The sequence below is a fragment of the Pezoporus wallicus genome, unplaced genomic scaffold (assembly GCF_028554395.1).
Source record: "Pezoporus wallicus isolate ANWC-B61680 ecotype Strahan unplaced genomic scaffold, APGP_CSIRO_Pwel_v1 contig_6999, whole genome shotgun sequence".
Taxonomy (NCBI): domain Eukaryota; kingdom Metazoa; phylum Chordata; class Aves; order Psittaciformes; family Psittacidae; genus Pezoporus; species Pezoporus wallicus.
This window is the reverse complement of record NW_026640180.1, coordinates 1,133,063-1,154,913: the sequence shown is the minus strand read 5'-3', so window position 1 is coordinate 1,154,913 and position 21,851 is coordinate 1,133,063. Positions and strand designations below refer to the sequence as shown.

The following is a 21,851-nucleotide window of genomic DNA, read 5'->3' as shown; positions in this document are numbered from 1 at the left end:
AACATTTGCCAACCAGAATCTGTTACAAATAGTTCAAGAAGCAAGTTTTACAGGAATTTCTTGATACAAGATTGAATAAACAAATAGAATTTTCTAGATGTTTAAAAAAATCTATAAAAACGCCTTAATATCCTTAGAATTGAAAATTACATTATTTTCTTTTAATATATTTGAACATAGTTATTTTCTTTTCATATATTTTGAACACAGTAGGTAGCATTTGGAATTACGGGAAAAATATGACTTCCTCGTCCCTGAGTATTATTCTGTATGAATAGTTTGCCTTAGATGTCTTTTTTCCTCTTCCCTTCAGCCTAAAAATAAGAACAAAGACCAAGAAAAACCCGAAGTTAAAAAAAAAACAACAACATGACTTTCTGGTTTCTCATATTGTTGAAGTTTTAGAAGCATGCATTATGGGTGATAAAAATTTTGTTTTATAGAAAAGAAAACAGAGGATGAGCCAGACAGGACTGTAATGTGGAGAAAGAATAAAAACAATACAGCAAGATAAAAGGAAATAAGCAAAGAAGCAACAGCAGGAGAAAATAATGAGCCAGAACAAAAGCCCCACCACTAACAGAGTTTCAGATATTCTCAACAGCAAGAGAAATTTGCAGACATGGCAACAAGAGATTTAAAAAAGGAAGACGGAAATACCTGCGGTTTAGGGATGGAGTCAGACACCTAATTTTTTCCTTTCCTACTTAAGAGAGTAGAAAAAGCTCTTAGATTCAAATACCTGGCACCTTCTTCTGGCCATATATGCCCCATACCTATATTAGCCACTTAATCTGCTCCTCAGCATAAGCATGTTCAATGAAGAAAGAACTACAGGGATAGTGAATTACTATTTAACACCTATTAACACTGGATACTAGTTTTATCACAACTAGAGATGATGAGAAGCATATTAATATTATAAAGAAGAATAATCAAACTAAACCAAAACCACAACATATGCCTTTGAGGATGTAGGCAGGATAGAGAATCAGAAGGGAAATAAACTCATAAAAACAGGTCTACTGGCAATTATCAGACTTCAAGCTGATCATCTCAAATCTCATTTGGTAAACTGAGCAGTTTATTAGTAACGTCCCTTTACACTTTTCCTTTTGCCTTTTCTCTACTACTAGCCAATATCTAGAGAGATCATTGGGCTATAAAGACCTTCAGAAGACAGACCTATTCCTCTCCATGGATATTTGTTGCAAAGAGAAATATTAAAAAGTAAAAAAAATACTGGACAGATGCTGATGTACTTTGTTGGATCCATAAAGTTTTTACCCTCCATGTTTTCACTAGTTTTGTTCATTTCTGTATTATTATTTTGCTGAGTAGTTATTTTTGGGGGGTTCTTTTTCCACCCACAAATTAAATTGCCTATGCTTGACAGATGCTTGTAAACTGGATACTATAGACCTTCCAGCCCAAATTTGAAAGGTAAACTCTACCTGCTGTTCAAGTCCTATCTGGCTAACATCAGGCTTGCACACTCTCAAGTGTTGTATGGATTTATCAGAAAATGTGATGAAGAGTCACCACATACTCAGGATAATAAACGTCTGGAAAATCAACTGGTGAAAGATTTTCCAGAGGAGTACCATTAGATGCAACAGTAATCCACTGCCAATCCAAGGACAGTACTGCCTTCTTTCAAAAATGCTACCTTTAATTTTGCCCTATTAATGCAGAATTTGATTGCTAGATAATTTTGAATGAGAATTCAGGAAGACTATCCCAAAGAACATGGAGTACATAGTGGTTTACATGTTTTTTTTAATTAAGCCTTTTCATTGACATGAAAAATCATCTTCTCCCAAACAAATTGAACACCGCCCCTCATACACCCAAATTACCTCTACTCTAAACACTTGTTCTTCACTCTACACTACCAAAAGGGAATTCCAGTATTAGTGCTATTTACCATACTCTGCCAATCAACATATTGATGTTTCAGCCAGCTTCGAGCAAAACTTTTTTTTTGCGTGTGTGTGTGTGTTATTCACAAAGGCTAATTGTTCTGAGAACATAATTTAATAGAAGTGATGTTATTCGTAAAACTAACTTTCTGAGGCTTGGACCATCTCTCTGACACACTCAATGCAATGCCCAGATCCTGCAGTAAAAACAGGTCTCCAATAGAGGGAACTGATGCCAATAGAATTGATACCAACATTGTCTCTCTCACTCCAAGGCTGAATTCACAGGAGTCATCAACTAACACCAATCTCTGGTCTGGTGACAAATCTCAGTGTATCCAGGTATTTTGGAGCAGTAGTTATGCTACGTTTCATTAGTTTCTGAATTTGCAACATAACTAAATTCATGCATCTAGTCAACCCTTTCGTAACACTCATCCCTCACATGTTAACAGATCTGTAAGTCCAGGGAAGCACTTTCCTAACACAGAAAACAATTAGAAGACTATTACCGCTCATCCTATTCAGGTCAGCTGTGGTGTTATGCTTTGCTTTTACTTGCTTTTGCAATGGGTTTATGTGGTAAGGAGTTAGAAGCAGAAAGGCTGCAGGGTGGCATCTGTGAGACGAGATGAGGGGCAGCCCCATGCTGGACACAGACACATCCAGCCAGCTCCGCCATTGTCCCACTGTTGCAGTGGGTCCACAAATGACACAGTGAGCACAAGTAAAGCTGGTGGCATCTCTGTAAAAACATATTTAAGAAAGGGCAAAACACCAGGGAGCAGAGAAGCAAAGGAAAAAATGCTGAGAAAAAGTCCTGCGAACATCAAGGTCAGTGAAGAAAGGTGTTCTAGGTACCAGAGAAGATATCCACACTAAGGCCTGAGCTGGACCTTTTGCAAAATTTCACTCCAACCAGCAAAACTTGTCTTTCTTCATGTTGTCCCTATTTCTGTAATACCTGAGGTTTGGTAATTTCTTAGAGGTTCTCCTTGCAGAATTCATTCACAACCTGACAGGACTCCTGTAGTAGATTTGTCTCCACGTTAATCTGGAGAGTTAACCTGTACTTCATCTTCAGACTGGAAGGTAAAATACAGATGTGCAAAGGTGTGAAAATATATATTCACATGGACAATAATTGCAATAATTGCACATTGGGAAGCTCATGTCTAATGTGTGCACGTAAGGTTTCATATATTTAATATATTTAAGAAGATACTTAATGTATCATCTGTTCCTCATGCAGTTGTGCTTTCCTCATTCTTCGCCTAAAACATGGTGTCAGTCAAGGCACTGGCATTTCTCTCCAAATATTCAACAGTATGCATGTACCATTACACAATACAGATCAAGCCACCCTATTGCAGTATCAAATACAAAGCTATCACTTAATTTCATCATGATAGTTAACATTAACAGCACCTGAAAGCAATGAAGTTGGTACTAAATATGAAGCATGATGGTATTCAACTCATGTGTTTTCAAATTCACCATGATTTAATGCATGCACACACAAAAATGTATCTTTGCAAGTTTTTTTGCAGTGCGTTTGCTAGCTATCAAACAGAACTTTATTTCTTTTTAGTGTTGGCATTCAGTAGATTCTGTTTTCAATTTAATGCCTTTTTGTACACTACAAAGAAACATATTATTATTCCCCAAATCTCATTTATAATCCTTTCCCTTCATGCTTCTTCTTTCTGTTTTATCATTAATGTTAATATTCTGTTGACTCTTCAGAAGTAGAAACTTCCATTACTAAAAATGAATAAATGAATATTGAAAGAGCACTATAAACGAAGGCAGAGTATAAAGCCTGGATATAGTTCTCACTTCACTTCCATTGAAAAAATATTAGTAATAGGTTAGGGACTGGGACCGAAAGGGAAATTTTCGGTCTCTATTATTGGTATAACATAGGTCATACATTGTATGCTAACTTTATCTTCCTAAGCTATTTCAGTTTTAACACTTACATAAAAGTCTAAAGCACACTGAAGTTTAAACCATAATCTAAATGTCCAAAGAGTGTACATAAACCTTAAAAAACCACTGGTTAACACTGGGTAAACTCAGTTCCAGAAGAAAAGCCACTTACCTCCTAACTATTTAAGAACAACAAAATTTCCAGCCTTTCATCATGCACCTATGTCCACAACAGTCTCGATTATGTTTCAAATTAGAGACCTGTTGTAAACAGTGTAAGCTACAGGAATTCTTTACTGGCCAAATACATATTGAGGTACACAGAATTCTTTGTGTACCAGTATTCACACTGTTCTGCATGTTTTCATACTGAAATTGCTTCAGAATACTATTAAGAAAATGAATAACTGACTAATTAAATTTAATTCAATTGAACTCAATTGCCTCTACCGCATCCCAGGCTTTTTGAGACTTGTCTTCCTCTCTGGCTGCTTCTAACTCTTATAACCAGTCTTCTTCCTTCTCAACCTCTCAACATTTAACACAGAAAATCTGTTCTATTTGCTCCAGTTTTTTTGCACCTTTGTTAATTCAAAATCCAAGACTCAGTTTCTACTTTTTTCCCTCCTATGCTGTACCAAACAGCACTGCACTCTCTGGAGGAAAGAACAGAAAGTATAAGTGTCAATATTCACAATGAGAACAAAGTATTTTTTCCAATGCTAGTTTACTATTGTATCCCAATTAACATGGTGTTGCCATTAGTTATAAAGAAGACACAGGCTTTGGGTCAAGCTAACAACATGGGCATCAAGATCTGTTTTTTGCTGGCTTGCCTGGATATTTACTTTAGCTCTACAGAGCAGTTATCTAATTCCCAGGTTACTGTTATCTTTTTCGCACTAGCTGTTCTTATGCTGTTGTGTGGCGTTAACACCTTATACCAAGCTTATGTGGCAAAGTTTTGGTAGTGGCGGTGGTGCAGGGGTGGCTTTGTCAGCTATATGTTTATATCTCACAGATACCAGTAACAAGCATTTACTCTGTAAAGAATGATCTTCCAATAACAAGCAATACAAAGAATTACAGATACTGGATGACACTAGAGGCCCCGGGAATATGAACAACTCAGCATGTCCCGTTACCCACCAAAAGAAAGAAACCTTTGGAGCATAGTAAAACCAGTTGTAAGGATAAAAAAATAAGGTCATGTGAATTTGAAAGCAATGATAAAGACCAAGGTGTACAACATGTTAATAAACATACCAGAAAGATCCCACCTGGATTCTAAAAGAAGTAGAAAGAAATCAGCAATGTTAAGAGACTCTTGTCAAGGTGCTGCAATACCAGACTTACTGTAATGCTACCACTCCCACAATTGACCTGAAGCCACTGACCTTCAGATCATGAGAAGCTGTGCAAGAGTCAGGAATACATCAAAGACAGAGGTATGTCCTAGGAACTTTATGTACATTTAACTTCAGACTGTTTGAACTAGATATGCTAGTATCATGGTAACTGGAATAATTAAAAAGAAAAATTGTTATCAGACTGCTAAGACCTTAATTAAAATACCGGTAAGTTCTCGCTTACACATATAAAGTGTGGACTTAGCTCACATTAATTATGTCTCCTTGATGTCTGAATAATACTTGTCAATCACAGTTTTCTTCCAGACCACTCAAATGCTACATGAGCAAAAAACCAAACCTGAGTAACTTCTTATTGGTTCATACTGGTTTGTAAAATTAAAGAAAAATGAATGTAAACCAAAGAAATTGTGAGAAAAGTATTGGAAATTACAGGTAATTTCATGGGGAAGTTAAAATCCCAACTCTTATGCTCGTTACTCCCAAATTTAAAGGGCCATGTTCAGTTTTGCACTGAAATGACAGCTGCTACCAATACCTCTATCAGGCAACAGGTTAGGAAATACACTAGCTGTTTCAATACTTCAAGTATACTTTCACAGACTTAGGAGAAAGAGTTAAAAAGCATGTTCATTTAGGAAGTGAAACTATTTTTTTTTCTCATCAAAATCCTGAAAATTTTTTCTTTTTCCTTCCAATCCTCTTCTTTCACTGACTTACACAGTTTTTTTTCATATTCCCAATATGCATTTCTTAAGAAAAATACAGATCTCTGTGCTAAAGCATCACAATGAAAAATGTTCTCTCTACCCTTTTTCAGATAACAGCATCCTAAAAGGTCTGAAAATATTACCATAATAAAGGCAGTGATGAAAAAAGAAAGCACAACAGACAGCAATAGGTAGACATTTCTATTCTCATCAATGATTACAAAATGGATTTTCAAGTCCCAAGGAATAGAAGGGAGAATGGCAACAGATAAATTCCAGAAGGAAGGTAAAGTTCAAAAGGATACCACACACATGACCATTTCTGATGTTTCTTTAAATTATGTATTTGCTAATTAATTGTTTTATCGAGATACTTCCAACAAATACAGTAAGAACTATATAATTATATAAGAAAAGAGGTTTCAGGAAGCTTGACCAAAAGGGTGAGAGAGGATGGTGAAGATGTCTGTGAGTGACAGAAGAAGGAAAGACGATATAAGATTGATAAACACTGACTAACCACCATGTTAAGTGGTACAGAACTAGCCACATAATGCAACATCCCCTGTGAAGAAGGTTCATGGTCTTTCTTAGAAGACCTGCATGAATATTTTGTTGATTGTTTTGATTTTCAGTTCATATTCATTTAAGAGTAACTGATGCAATGTTATTTTTAAATGAGAGTATCATGTCCTCTGTTTGAAATTAAAGCTACAGGTCCAAAGTGTTGCTCCAGTGGAATAACTGTTATTATTATATACTATGAGGCTTGAACCAATTAGCATAGTAATGGCATTCAAGTATCATCTCTTGTTAGGAAGAACAGGTATTAGCAGGAAAGGTTTAAGAATACTGCTGGCACAAGCATCTTCTTATCTTACCTGGTAAGAGTGGGTGTAGAGTACATCCACAAGGAAATGAATCCAATCCTGGGTAAGAGAAAACTGAAGCAACTAATAATGGTGACAGGGTTTGTGGTGAACTCTCCAGTTTCATTCTGATTTCTTGCTTAATAAAGCCATAAAACAGGAATTGCACCAAACCTCCTCCCTCCTTCCCTCCCACCCCGGCTTTGAACAACAAAAGCTATCTGTTCAAGTACCACGGTCACATTCAGCAAACACAGTATTTACTTTGCTCGCCTTGGTGCTGTCTTAGCAATGTCTCTAAGAAGATAAGTACTCAGAAAATAAGATAAAAAGCTAAATAAACCTATGATCCTAATGGATTAAAAAAAAAAAAAAAAATCAGAGTGGATGTTTTTAGGATCAGCTGTCCCATTTCCTGGGGTTAAATTCTGACCTTGTATAGGCTTATCAAATCCCCTGCAGAAATGTCTCTTGAATCACACATGAGAAATACATACATCACTATGAATATTCATCAAACAGATCACATATTGACAGATAGTAATCCTGTATTCACAAGTGGTACGAAAATATTATTACTGAAAGAAAAAAATAACAAAACAGGTTCTTAAAACTAATAGTTTCCTTAGGTTTCCAGATCTTGACAACTTATTTTTTCAGTCTCTGAGACAAGCATCACTGAAGGATTTTCTTACTTGTGAATCACCAACGGATGACTAAGTGCACAAACCGGTAAGAATAACTGAGGTTTATTTGAGATAATAATTTTGCAATAGCTTACTAATAATTTATTCATAGATATATATAATAATGAAGATATTACTGACAAAGAAGTGATGTTTGATGGCTGATAATCCAAATATCATGTTAAGTAGTAGAATTTTGCCAGCAATGGTAACTTGCAGCTCTTTCATATACAGCAGTATTTAATTAAATCCATAAATGAAGAGTGTCCAGATGTTGGGTTTTAATTTAATAACGATGGAACCAATGAGATGCTGATAGGTTTGTAAACTAAGCCTTCAGAACATGAAGAATTCCACAGGGCCTTAAAAAAAAAAAAAAAGGAAAAGAAAAAAATAAGAAAAGAAAATAAGAAATGAAATCTTAGATGGTTTGATGGCAACACAAAGTTAAATGAAAAATGATCATTTCTGCTGTATGCAGTCATGCAGGCAGCATGTAATAATAAAGCTTCTTTCACACTAATGATCAACATAACGAGGAATTAAGCAACAAGGCATACAAAACCAGAAATATGACTTGTCAGCTTGCGCATGACACAGTTCTAGTTAGAAAACAGTTATACAACAGACGTCGTGTTTGTACAGAGAAAGGTCACCAGAGTGAGCTTGTTTATGCTAATGAAGAGAATCTACATGAAGCATGCACACAACATAAAAGTAGATCACTCTGCATTAAAAAACATTCTAAATGTACTAATAGAACAAAAACCATACACATTATTCGTTATAATACAGTGGCTATCCATTATAATACAGTGGTTATTCATGCCTCATCTCTGAATTTTTCTTGCTCATTCCAAGGTGAATCCAAGCTTTTATCATTTTTAAGAAAACATACTCAAAGCAAAAACATTGCTAGGTTCAAGAATTTCTGCTATTGGATGCACTTTACTAAATCCTCAGTTCATTCTTTTGAACAAAATTCAAACCATTTCAGTGCTGCTATGATACTCCTAAACCATTCTCTGGCATTACAAACAGGACACTGCCAGTATTCAGCATAATGTATGAACAGAGTCAGCAAGGTATAATCTACTGGGAAAAGGATGGCTTTTTAATTTTAACCAAACAAAAACTACTGAAACACACTATTTGTCAGTGTCTTGCTTCTTTCCACCCTTAGCGTAATAGATCAGAGTGGATGTACTAAAAACATGTTATTAATTTTTCTCATTTAATTAATACTTAAGAGATGTCATGAACTGCCTGGTAGCATCTTTATGACAGAAACAATGTAATTATAACATGCTGAAAATACACTACCACCATAACATTTTGGTAAGTCATACTCACTTAAAAGTACTACCTAGAAATTAAAATAAAAGTAAGAAATGAGATCAAATATCTGGATGGATATGACTAAGTGAAAAAGTTTACTTTTTCATGTAAGAGAAGGCTAAAGAGAAGACAATGATGGAGCTAAAGCAGAAAAAGTGAGAAAAGTACTGTCTTCAAAAAAAAGAAATTCTAGGATGAATAGCTGGTAGTAACTAAATCCTTCTTTCCCTTCTTCTCTGCCCCAAACCAAGACATCTAAGCAAAAGCTAGTTACAGTAGGTCTGGTCAATATTTATTTTATTGCACTTTAAAAGCAAGATGGCAACAGCATAACTGCAGATACAAAGACAGAAGAAGTTTATGACAAATGTAGAGTAAGTAGAAAGATGGAAAAAAAGGCAAGAAAAACATTGCACTGTTACTGCAGAGCATCTGACAGGAAAGGAATATTTTAAAGATACAGATGCTACACTGTTATATTAAGTTCTGTTATACGAGGCAACTCAGGTATTGCATTGTCAAGCCATACATTACCACAAATATTTAAACAGCATGCAGCTTATTTTTACAAGCAGCAAGAAGCCAACTTGCATTCCACAAATCAAAGAGGAAGATCATTCATACTAACTGAGCACCACTACAGAATGTAAATTTACTGTCCCTTATTCGTAGAGGTTGCAAAAATTAAATACGTAATACCTGTTGATAATCAGCCACAGAATTAAAGTGATAAGTGGAAGGCTGTCTTTTTATACAGCAACTTTCAGAAGCCAGTTACTTTGAAGTTTGTTTATGTGAAAACCTGTACTGTTTGTATAGCACCACAGACACCAAACCCTGAGCACAAGCAAGCATCCTCTGGCAAGCCCAGGTGACTTGAACAGTTTGTCCCCCTGCTGAGCAGTACTAGGTGTAATAACTCATTCATGTTCATGACTTTGTGGCTAAATGGAATTCAAACAGCAACTGCCTACGGGTTTGATGGTGAGGCAGTACATTTGGTAAGGGTCAGTGGGAGGCAATGATTAAAACCAAAACAACTCTCTGCATAATATCTCACAATTAATGGGTGAAAAGTTTGACAGAATTTGCAAAAGTAGGACATCCTAAAACACAAGATTTTGAAGTGGTATTCTGAAATTGTCTACAAAAAAAAAAAAATTAAAAATTGAACATAAGAAGAGAGAATGATTGCTAGAGGAAGTTGCAGCTATGCAAATCAAACAGAAAACAGTTTGGAAGCTATACAAGACAAGTTTGTTGTGTTAGACTACAAAAACACAATACAAAATATAAGGACCACTAAACTAGAAAGGATTCTCATTAATTGGGGAATGAGTTATGGACCAGTCCAAAACCTGTTTACTGTCAGTATGGAAGACAAAGACCAAAGACAATAGCAGTTCCAAGGTGTTAAACCTATAATATCAGCACAAGGCAAAGACAGAATAGACATTGTAGAAATCACGTCAGCTCTTAAGAATTTCTACTCTCTGTAGAATAAAAATAAGACCTTTTTTTTTTTTTTTTTCATTCACAGACCAATAAAGACTGACACAGCAGTGCTGAGTCAGACTTCTTTTGGTCACGGAAATAGAGAATCGTACTGTGATTGTTTAATTCTGTTTTCAGGACACATTTGAATGAAAACTCATTAGCAATGGCACATGCTGCAGAGTGTCTGCGTGATACCGGCATGATATTTTGGACTACCTATTTAGCTAGCAGCCTTTACTAGAGTTGTATTGCTTAACATGATCTTATGATCAGTCACAATGATAGTTTACTGTATCTATTAATCTTGTAGCTTATTTTAGTAACCTGATTGACACGGAGGAAATTATTGCTTGATCTCTCAAAAAAATAAAGCTTTGTAAACAAAGGAAAGTGAAGGAGGTTAAATTGCCATTGATTAAGACCTATTAATCATTTAACAGCCTCCTACATCAATCTGCAGCACACATGGCTCTTTCTGAAAGACTCACAACATGTTTTAAATGAACCTCAGGACACATATCGGAAAATGGAATAAATTTAGGGCAATCATAAAGTGGAGATCCCTTGAGATTCTGCAGCAGAAAGCAAGTAGCTTTCTAAGAAACCTTAGGATTATTTTCTAATATCTTCCCTTGAATGTGCACAGCAGCTGTCTTTATATTTTACTTTCAACTTAGTCCAGCAGCAAGGTGGTCATGTTAATCACTTAAAGAAACTGTAGCATTTCTCTTCATCAAAAACCTTTTTCCTCGCCACCAAAACCTATTTCAAAAATTAGGTTTTAATTCCATAATTAGGCTTCATATTAGGTCATCTTAATACAGAAAAGAGATTAAGCAGTGTGCTTTACAGTTCAAACAGTTATTTATGAGAAACATTAGTTTTACTGCTACAGGCTTTAGCTTGCACTTTCTAGCTATTACAGTGCTCTAAAGCAATTTCAGTTGAAAAATCTCAGTGTGCGGCATGGGAGAAAACAGAGAAATCAGAAGTATTATCCAACAATTTACAGCTATTGCAGAAGATTGCATGATCCAAACTTTGCTGATCATTCTGATAGCCAGACTCTGACTGCAGTTATGTGATATCCACTAACATAAAATACACTATATTAACTTCCATTCCTTCAAATACTTACCTCAAGCTCTCAGTCAACACTGTTTAAACTTCTTCAGAGTAGCTCCACAGAGGCAAGAACATTTCTTCCCTTTGAAAGATTGCATTTCTTCCTTTTCCACCCATTCCTTCCTAAATACAGACTAGCCTCTAGCCTTTTTTCATTACTGTATACCCTATGGACGAAAGGATTCATTTCTCATCTAAGTCAAAGTCAGAACTTCCATTTACTTTTAACAACACATCTAAATGATTTCAAGGCTAAAGAGTAGTCTTTGAACTACTGGAAACATTGTCCAGAAGTCAAATAAAACAGCGCATTGCTTTCTTTTGGGGGCTAATCTGTTCCAGGGGGGGTTCTTTTGTGAAATAGACACATATTAAACTTATACAGTGAAACAAAAGAATATGAAAGAATACAAAACAAACTATTCACGGAAGCACTAACTTCTAATTTCTAAAATACTACATTCTTAAGTGTATATCAATATTTGTACACACTGAAAAAATGTTATGCAACTATCTGATAACACTTTTATCTGATTCTTGTTAGCTTCTGAAGTTGCATTAAGAAGAAATAAAACAGGTGAACTTTTTGTTTGGGTGGTTTTGTTTTGGCTTTTCTTTTTAATTACTGAAGGAAATCTGTAGTGATGGCGGAATCAACTTGATTTTTCTGTTTACCTGTTAAACTAGGTATCTTAACTACTTAATGTACGCTATTCTAAGAATGTGGGACTAATAGGGTGAAAATTATATCTTGTATCATCTGATATGTTTTGTGTTTTCGTATTAAACCTGATTTCACATCAGCACAATATTCTTACAGTTACAAACACTTAGGCACATCCTGAACAAAACGATGTACAAATACTATTTTCCAAGGTTACAACTTGCTCTTTAAAATTTCACACAAAAGCAACAAATACAAATGTAACTGCCACTTGGCTTCAACAGAAACACAGCTGAAACTGTCATTACCTGTAATAGCATTCCTTTGAAGGAATGCTACATAATCTAATAAATGGCCAAAGCTGTTAACAATATCATGAAAAGTGTTAACTTATTTGCACATCCTTCTCCATTAAATTCCCTTCATGAATGGTCATAGTAAGCATGTCTTATTCCTGCAGATTAGTTCAACTTTGTAATCAATTCCTTGTAACGCAATTTTCACAAGTACTCCACACAAGATAAATACAGGTGGATGTGTTGTTCCGTACAAAAACATTCCACATTTCCTTTTGCTCTTGCATTGAATCACCCTATATAAAAAATATATATGATTGCAACCATGACATTTTTTAACCTTCCTTGGAGGCATTTTAACACAGAAGGTTGAAAAACGTGTTCCTCTAATGTTGAAGAGGATGCTGCTGGAAAATATCCAATTTCAAAAATTATTCTTATCTTAATACTCAGACCTCAGCTAGAACACTGTATCTGTCTGGGGGAAGGGGTTCTAATTTTACTGCAGAAGTGTCAATCATCTCCTTTACTGAGCAGAAGGTATCCACCCCCTAACCCATCCAAACTCTCAACCGAACACAGACTGGGAAAAACAAGCAAGCAAGACAAGCAAACAAACAGAAAAAACAGTTAACAGCATGGATGTCTGCAGCGTGAGATACCACGTATTTAATTTGGGAGAGAACAATCAAATGTATAAATCACATGTTTAAAAAGAAAAGCAAACAAACTCCCAAATCTAAACAAATAAAAAAACACACCCCCCTCCACCCCTCCAAATTGCTTATTCTCATTTTCAGTGGAAAACTTTTATTTAACATCTAAGATGAAATAAAATAGCTGGTAAGGATAGCTAACTATCCCCAGAAGGGATATAGCATTACAGTATAAAAAAAAGGTTTTAGGTATTTTTGAATATTATGGGATATTCACCATTAATACATACACCTCACAGTTTCAGTAAATTCCAACAGACATTATTTCACAGACACAGCAGAACAGAAGAGTTCATACCTGGCAACCCATGAACAAGAAATTAGTGCAGACAGGTGCACTGAATAAAGTACTGACTTGCCCTAAAAAAAAAAAGTACTCAAAAGAAAACAAAGCAAAACAAAAACTCACAACCAACAAGTGCTGAATAATACATATAAAGACAATAATTCAAACTGTATTTCTGGCCAAAGTATTTTACTTAAAAAAAAAAAACAAAAACAAAAAAGAGTACTCCTGGCTTCAATCAGCTAAAGACAGTCTGAAAAAACATCCACAAAGTGTAGAGAGCTTCAAGAACTTTTCAGATTAAAATGGGAATTTTTTTATGGTTCTATCTTCAGAAGAAGGGCTCAGCAGACAAAACTTTAATGATCCATTGATACAAAACACACTGAAAGGAAGGCTTCAAAACCTGCTTTAATCCAGTGTTCTTATTATAAATCTGAAGCAGCATGTCAATATATATGAATGCAGAACCACAGCCTTATTTTGCCAGTAAGAAGTATTGTTAGATTTTGTTCAAATCACAGAACTGTGCTAAATATTCCACACTGTGGCATTCATAATCAAAAATTATTCAAGATGGTTCATATAAACAAGTGAATCTCTTATACATACTCAAGCAATGTCCCACAGACAGAATACTTCCATAAAAAAAATAAAAAAGGAAAACCCCCCATTATTTCTAGAGCTAAGGAATCTTATTCTTGTATCAGGATACCATACTATCAATTCACCTTCTAACAGAAATTCTGACAGATGCTTTCCAGGACACAGAATTTTAACATCTCTTGGCAAAACTGTATTTATCCCATTATCTTCTAAAGTTCAAATATTGGTTTGACAGCATACGGTGATTATAAACATAATAACCTCATTAAATTGTCAATAAGTGTGTAAATGAATACTGCAAAAAACACCTAAAACAACCCACTAATACATATCTTCCACATTCACTTATGCTAATTCTCATGTCTTCATAAAGCATAAAGTTAACAGGGTATTGGCATGCTGGCAGGTAGTTGTAATTATCTTCTCATGTTTCAGAAGGTATTTTAGAATCATTTAAGAGCAAAGGATGAATGGTGTTCCAGTAAATCTCACTAAATCAATGCATGGACACAGCAGCAGAGGCAAACAGGCTGACAGAAGTCTGAACACCCACAAAGATGATAAAAAATACTGTTCCATACAGGTACTTACATCATGGCCCACAAGTTCTGTCTGAGTGGATTTATCTGCTTGAGAAGTAAGAGCCTTCTGAAAGCACTGAGCCTTTTCCTGCAAAACAAAATAACACAGCATAGCTAAGTCACGTTTTTCTTCACTGGGCTTTGCTGTTACAAATATCCAGATAAGTTCAAATATCATGCATGGACAATTGTTCAGAAACAGATTTATTATGGCACTGTTCTCTCTGGGACAATTTTTTCCTTACTGTTGTTTCCTTTTATCAACTTAGCCTTCTCTTAGACAGTGGACTGGCACAGCTCAGTTACGTGGTAGAGCTGGGCCCTCAAGAAGAATGTCACTGGAGCGTGATGCAAAGCAATCTTCTTCCAGAATAGATACAGGTACAAAGCACCCAGCAGCAGCAGCAACTTGTTCAAACACCAGCACCATTAAAACAACCAAATAAATATTTTTTATTTATTTAAAAAAAAAATAAAAATTAAGGAACATTAAAACTCCATTGCAGATCACAACATGGAGATGATTTCCCCATTTGCATGATGCAAACACATTAGCAAAGCCTAAATATTTCCTGGGTATTGTACTGATTTCTAGTTTTCCTATGCTTGTCCCTCTGTACCTCTGTAATTTTTGGAAGTGCAGCATGGAATCTCTGTGATAGGCTTGAGCAAGAAATCTGGCTGCTCTAATGTAACTATGCTTCACCCCAAAAAAGTATTTTGATACTTCATTTGAAACTCATCACTAAGTACATATACTATATAATTTTCCAGAAGAAAGTATACAATGAAACAACTGTAAATATGCCGCATAAGGCAGGACAAGGCACACAGAAATGGAAGATTCCATGAACAGAAAACACAGTCCTTTACAGCACTGATACATGTTTTTTCATCTACCAATTCAGTTTAATGTTCAGCTATATCCATACAAAATACTTTGACTCAAATTCGTCAAGACCTACAAAATCATGTTTTAATGTTACAGACAGGTATGTATCACAGTAAAACAGAATTTCTCTAAAGTGAATTTCAAGTTAATTGAGTCTCAAGTTGAATGAATCTCTGTTTTCACTGAAAAAGACATAGAAATGTTATTATTTTTGGCTGTTGTCTAAGTTCTGTTTTCCTTTACAATTATCTCGTCAACATATTTTAAAAAAACAAATATTCATTTCAAGGCAAGATGTATATAACTACATTAAGTGAATTTTGGCCAAAAGCATGTAAGCAGCAGGAACACGACAACACCTAAATGACCTCATCTCCAGTATCTCAACTATTCAGATGTTGTTTGATAGTCTGAGCCTGCACAGTTACTATGGTCTTTGGCACTGAAACAGCTAACAACCCAACAGTGCTGCCATGACTGCAGCAGCCTATGTCATGAAGAAGCAGTCTGAAAAGGAAGACAATATGTCTTATTTACTTTTTATTAAGGTACTACAAATGGGAAAGACAGACAAATTTCCAGCTGACCAGATATTGGAAAAGGACTTTTGGAAATAAAACCTGACCCTTTTTTCTGAATTCAGCAAAACAGCCAAATAAAAGATCTGTACAAGGGAAGTAGTTCACCTTAACATTAATTCATAACAAAGAAATAAGTTACCTGCATGTATATTCCCGTAGCAGCCTTCAACTACCATCACATCATTTCTCTCAGAGACAGTTACTATTGTAAAGTAACATTTTAAAGTAATTTTCCAAGTACTAAAACTTACTTCAGACCCTCCTGCTACTTTAAAACACCAGTTATCTTTTTTCAAAGGCTTCCTAGTGAAACTGAATAATTAGCGACTTTTTCCATTCATGACCCAGTCTTCATACCACTAACTGCATATGCTGCACCCTATCACCTTCTCCCTAGCTACAAAAAAAGCTTCCAAAAGCTTCCAAAAGCTTTTTAAGTCTATGTTGAAACGTAAGGATTTTAAGAAAGTCAAAACATGGTATATGATGCTTCCTTAATGCCACCATTTTTCTTTTGAGACATTTCATAGAATCACAGAAGGTTAAGATGTCCCATCTTCCACTCCAGTAACCGAGAGGAGTGGGGTCTGCCTTCTCTACAAGATACTAGGTAGCAAAAATACTACAAACAGGTCCTTCATTATACTCCTTTTCCAGGTAAACAAAACACCTGCCGCCTTTGCCTCTCTAAAGACCAAAGTTTTAGATTTTTTTGATGAGACGAAGTACTTCTTGGTTTCTTTTTAAGATAGAACACATATTAACAGTTTTTCTTACTGTTCATCATATTTATTCCCTTTCATTAAAATAAACAGCATTAACAGCAAAGATGTAAGGTAACACGGATAAGAACATGAAAAATTCTCATTCCTTGGGCTCACCTTGATTAATAAAAAGGCAAGAAGAGCTGTGGGCGATTTTTAAGTCAGATAACTCATCACAGCATTGACAGCAACATTTATCGCAACCCCTTGCTCTCACGTACGTGTCTGTGTGTGTGTGTGTTGCAAGGAGAGAGAGATAAAAACTATGTGGAAGGGCCTTTTCTCTATCATTTGCAGTTGCTTACATTACTGATAATAGTAACTGGAGAATTTCAACACCCTTGCTGAAAAGCACTAGGCTGTGATTCTATGCTCAACAAAGCTATTCCTTCACATGGGATTAAATTCGCACATAGTTTATATCTCAAACAGCTGCTAGTATAAAAGAGTGTCATTGATGATACACTTATTACATAGTAATAAAATAATAAGTCACCAAAAGGTGTTGAAATAGGAAGATAACAGGCCTCAGCCGATCACATGCATGTAATACATTAAAGATAGAATAGGTAAATGAAATATAACATAAAATAATAAGTGAAAAATGGACTTTCACCACTGAAAGACAGCTACTAGGTAAAACAGTTACTATAAGAATACTTGTATTTAGGAGTCAGTATAGGTTAATACATCTTGAAACATACGACATTTTTCACAATGTTCCTTCTCTGAAAGTGTTAAAAAAATTGTCATAGCTTTGGCTGTAAACAGGTCAAAGTTATCTTTTTTGACCATTCTCGTAGCCAATTCCCTATCAGCGACAGCACGGTGATCACTTGTGGTGCTTTGTTTAATTGCCAATTTCAAGCATTTTTGCTTGAACGTTACCCTGAACAGTCATACTAAATCAAAAAGCAAAACTTACTGTTCCAGCTGTTTTGGAGGAATCATAAGTTAGCCAGTGGTGCCGTGGCTTTTGTCACTAAAGGATCAATTTTGTCTAGGTGATAACGTACTGATTTTTTTTCCTCCCCTATAGTCTGGACAGATTATTGTACAATTTCATGAAGATTTTTTTTTTTTTTTTCTCAGCATACATCTGAAACAGCCTACAACTGTCAGCATCAGCACTGCAGTCAGATTTACAATTTATATATGATTGTTTCCCTTGCTTCAGGCACTTACCCCACTGTGAATAACAACTTATGTTTGCAATAGAACTGCAAAGAAAAAAAACTTTTCTTAGGAAGACTTATAAAAATGCAAAGTCTTTTAATTCTGGTGTGCTTTGGGATTAAACTTAATCAACAGCAGCAGTTAGGCAATGAGAGCAAAGGGATAACAAGTAGCACAAAAACCTGCTCTACAGCATCTATTCTACCTAATTTACAGAGTACAGTAAGCTACAGAATTGACTTTACAGCAGCTATTTCCATAGAAATTGAGTCGCTGTTGGTTTGAGTCTCAGTTTGGGAAGAAAATATAATGTATACAGCATAGCTGAATCACATCACACTTGAAAATGCCTTGCGAAGCCCAGCTGTCTCTTGAGCACTGGATAAGAAAGCAGCTAGAGTGTGACTCAACACTCAATAGATAAAGTACCAAGAACTAAGGTACCAAAAAGCCACAACAAAATTAAATGCATTACTCTGCAGTCACAGTGGCAAATGAATGCGACTAGCCCATCACTGGGTGAAAACCAGGGGGAACTTGGTGGGAATGAACCTAAGTATGCACAAATACAAGTTTCATTGAGGGTTATAGTTCTGTCAAATCACTGTGAATTACAAAAAAACAAAACCTCATGGAATTCCAGTGAACATTTAATAGTTTTCACTTGGGACTCTTATACAAACCAAATTAGTTTTTTAGTTATTACATTATACTTTCTCTGTAAAACACAAAGGCAAAGTCCCATGCATATGGAAAGACTGGTACCTGGAATGAAAATGATGTCACTTCTGCTTTAATTTCTATCAGGATACAGTACTTTTGTGTGGATCAAGAAAGGCAGAGACAAGCCTGTCCCCAAGCAGTTTGCAATACTTTAATAATTAGTTACTGCCAAGTCCGAATGCATTTAATGAAAAAATCCCGACTTCTAAAAGTGAAATCACTTCATAACTCTTTGAAAGTGAACAAGATTTCAAACCTTAATAGAATTACAAGCCCCACTATAGTCATACCAGCTAATCCTACTCACAGTAATGCAAAGAAACATTTACTAGATCATAGCCAAAGACAGTTATCACTGTTATATTTTAAAAAGTTTGAAATCCTTATAATCCCAAGTATTTTCTTAAACTTTCCACCCCAAGTTCTACAAGAGAAAAACTCTTACATTTTGCTGAGTGCTGTATGATACTACTAATAAAAATAAGACTCCAAGCTTTGAGAGTATAGAATGAGAAACAGAAAACATACAAAAAAGTGAACCTCCTAGCCCACTGAGCTGATGAGTATCAGCAACAGGAAAAGAGCCTTAAAAATTGTATCTTCTTACTCCCATTTATTTGGCTGAACTACATTGTAACCACAACACTGTAATTACCACCTGCATATGTATTGGAAAATAAAAAAAAAAAATGTTTACAGGAACATAAGACCACCACAGAAATTCAGGATAAAGATTTTGCAAACACACCCAACTTTTAACCTTTATTTTTCAAAAGCATCTTTGGAAGGTATTTTAAGATACAGCATTAAACAGTGGTGGGTATCTGTTCATGCTATATTAAAAAATTACATTCTATTTTGTGGATTAGGAGAATTAACAAAAAAAAAAAACAACCAACCAAAACCCCCCAAAACCCCTGTAGTTTGATTATTTCCTGTTTTATCTGCTGCATCAACAAAAAGTACAACTCCATTTCCAGGTACTATTAAAATTTTAGAATTTATATTTAAAAACAATATGTGGTTATTATTTGTTATTATCATTCAATCATGCAGTAGCACTGTATGTCAAGTAGTCATTTCCTTACTGATTATATTTTCCATAATAAATTGAGGCTACTGTAAAGACATGAGTTTATGTACACACATAACTGAAAGTATACAGGAACTTTTCTAGTCACTATTTCTTTAAAATAAAAAAAATTCTAAAATAATAAAAAAAAACCAATTCACACACTCATATATGACCCAGATGTGGCCATGCATGCTTTGAATAATGCAATACAATAAAAAAATTATATGATCAACTTTATGAATAATATGGCCATAAAAACTGATGTCAATTTAACCCTGCAGCAACAGTAACAAGAACAAAACAAAACCCTGAGAAGGTTATTGAAAGGGAAGTAAAAACAAGCAGTAGTGCAGTCATAAAAAGGCTGACACATGAAGCACAGTCATTCATACAGCAATTACCTCTATAAGTATAGTTATTAATAAGCAATGGGTTTAGTCTTAATTTTTGTTATGGTTGCATCCAGAGTCTTATGCTAACTTGTATAATGAATTGGCTCTCCCTCAACCCTTATGTCCTTAGATTATCACTGCTACAGCACTATGACCATCTAGACAAAATCCTGTATCAAAATATAAGACACCCAACAGACAAGCCTAGGAGACAATAAAAGCCCAATTTGACAAATCAGAAATTGTGATACAGGACCTTAAGCCTTACAGCAGCAAAAAACACACACACAAAATTAGTGCTACTGACTTGATTTTCTCACAAATATTTGAGCAAAAATGGTCAATAGGCGATTTACTTTTCAAGGTCATGCAGTTACAGAGTGCTGCACAGATCCACACGCCAAGTCTTGCATCCTATACAGAAAAGCCGTTTTCCTCAAACCGTTAAAGTTCAAAGTATTTACTTCAATTTCCAGATTCAGTCACTTTCTCAGATTCCACAACTGTGAGAAATATTCAGGCTAATTTTGTGTGAGATTACTGTAAAGCAGGACTACATATTCATGTTCAAAAGATCCCACTTGCATACCTTCTATTAACAATATTACAGCCTTTTTCTTTTCCTAAATGGACACAATATATATGGCATTGACATTCTCTTCAACCGAGTTCTCCTTTACTTAAATGAACAGTATTAATAACATCTTTCAAGATGTGATACTGGTTACTGTTCTTTAAGACAGCAATTGTTAAGCCATCAGCTATAAAATACTTCATCAGCAACAAGGTTTTACCTCATCTGCATTGTGCTTTCTCTAAGTTTACTAGATGAAAATGGAGATGAAACATGTAAAGTCTTGAATTAAACTGCTTATAAGCCAAGGAAACCAGCATTATTTTTTTTTTTTTAGAAACAACTGCAAGTTAGAAAAATACTATCCTAAACCTTAAACAAGGATATAAACATATTTGTTTCAAATACTTGTCTCACAGAAGTAGCATGAGACCTTTCTCCTGGAGTAGCAAGAATTAGCTTTTCCAAGAACCTACAGAACAAAATGGATTAGATAGATTATTACTGCACTTCTACTTTCATTAAAATACACTGCCACATTATCGCCTCTCATTGGAATGCTCATGACTCAGCTGGCAGAGTTGTGCTGACACACACAAACAGAGGACAGGAAAATGAACACAAACCAATCAAGTCTGCTAAACAAGAAGAGCACACAGTTTGCAGCCTTGCAGGTTTTCTTCCTTTACCCCTTTATAAAACAACCACATTTACCACTTCCATGGCGTACATGATTTAAAATGCTGCCAGGTTTTGCATGGGTACACAAACAGAATTTCAAAGTCTGTTCCAAAATGACTGTTTTGAAACAGTTGGTTTGTGTTGTTTTGTTTGTTTGTTTGTCTCCATAACTTCTCCCCTGGTTTTGTTTTTTTTTTTTGTGACTACCAGTATTCACTGAAGGAATAACTCTGGCTAAACAAAATGCAATACAAAAAGTAACAGTGTTATGAAAACCCCATAGTAATAATGAACAGATGATTCCGCACCACATTTCATATAAAGCTTTAATTGGGGAAGTTTTCTTAACTTTTGAAAGTATCAAAAGCACTCACTGACTGTGTTTTTCTCCCCTA

The 21,851-nt window shown here is 35.2% G+C and overlaps 1 protein-coding gene across 3 annotated transcripts in view; it reads right to left on the bottom strand.

Annotated features, from left to right (window-relative positions):
• CCSER1 (coiled-coil serine rich protein 1) overlaps window positions 1-21,851 on the bottom strand; it is a 728,863-nt gene that overhangs the window by 257,320 nt on the left and 449,692 nt on the right. For 2 of the 3 annotated variants that reach the window (XM_057417953.1, XM_057417952.1), the window contains exon 10: window positions 14,609-14,686. In XM_057417953.1, coding sequence (XP_057273936.1) covers window positions 14,609-14,686 — 78 coding nt within the window. Of the gene's footprint in view, window positions 1-7,536; window positions 7,852-14,608; window positions 14,687-21,851 lie in introns of those variants that run through there. The other variant, XM_057417954.1, reaches the window with a different exon arrangement.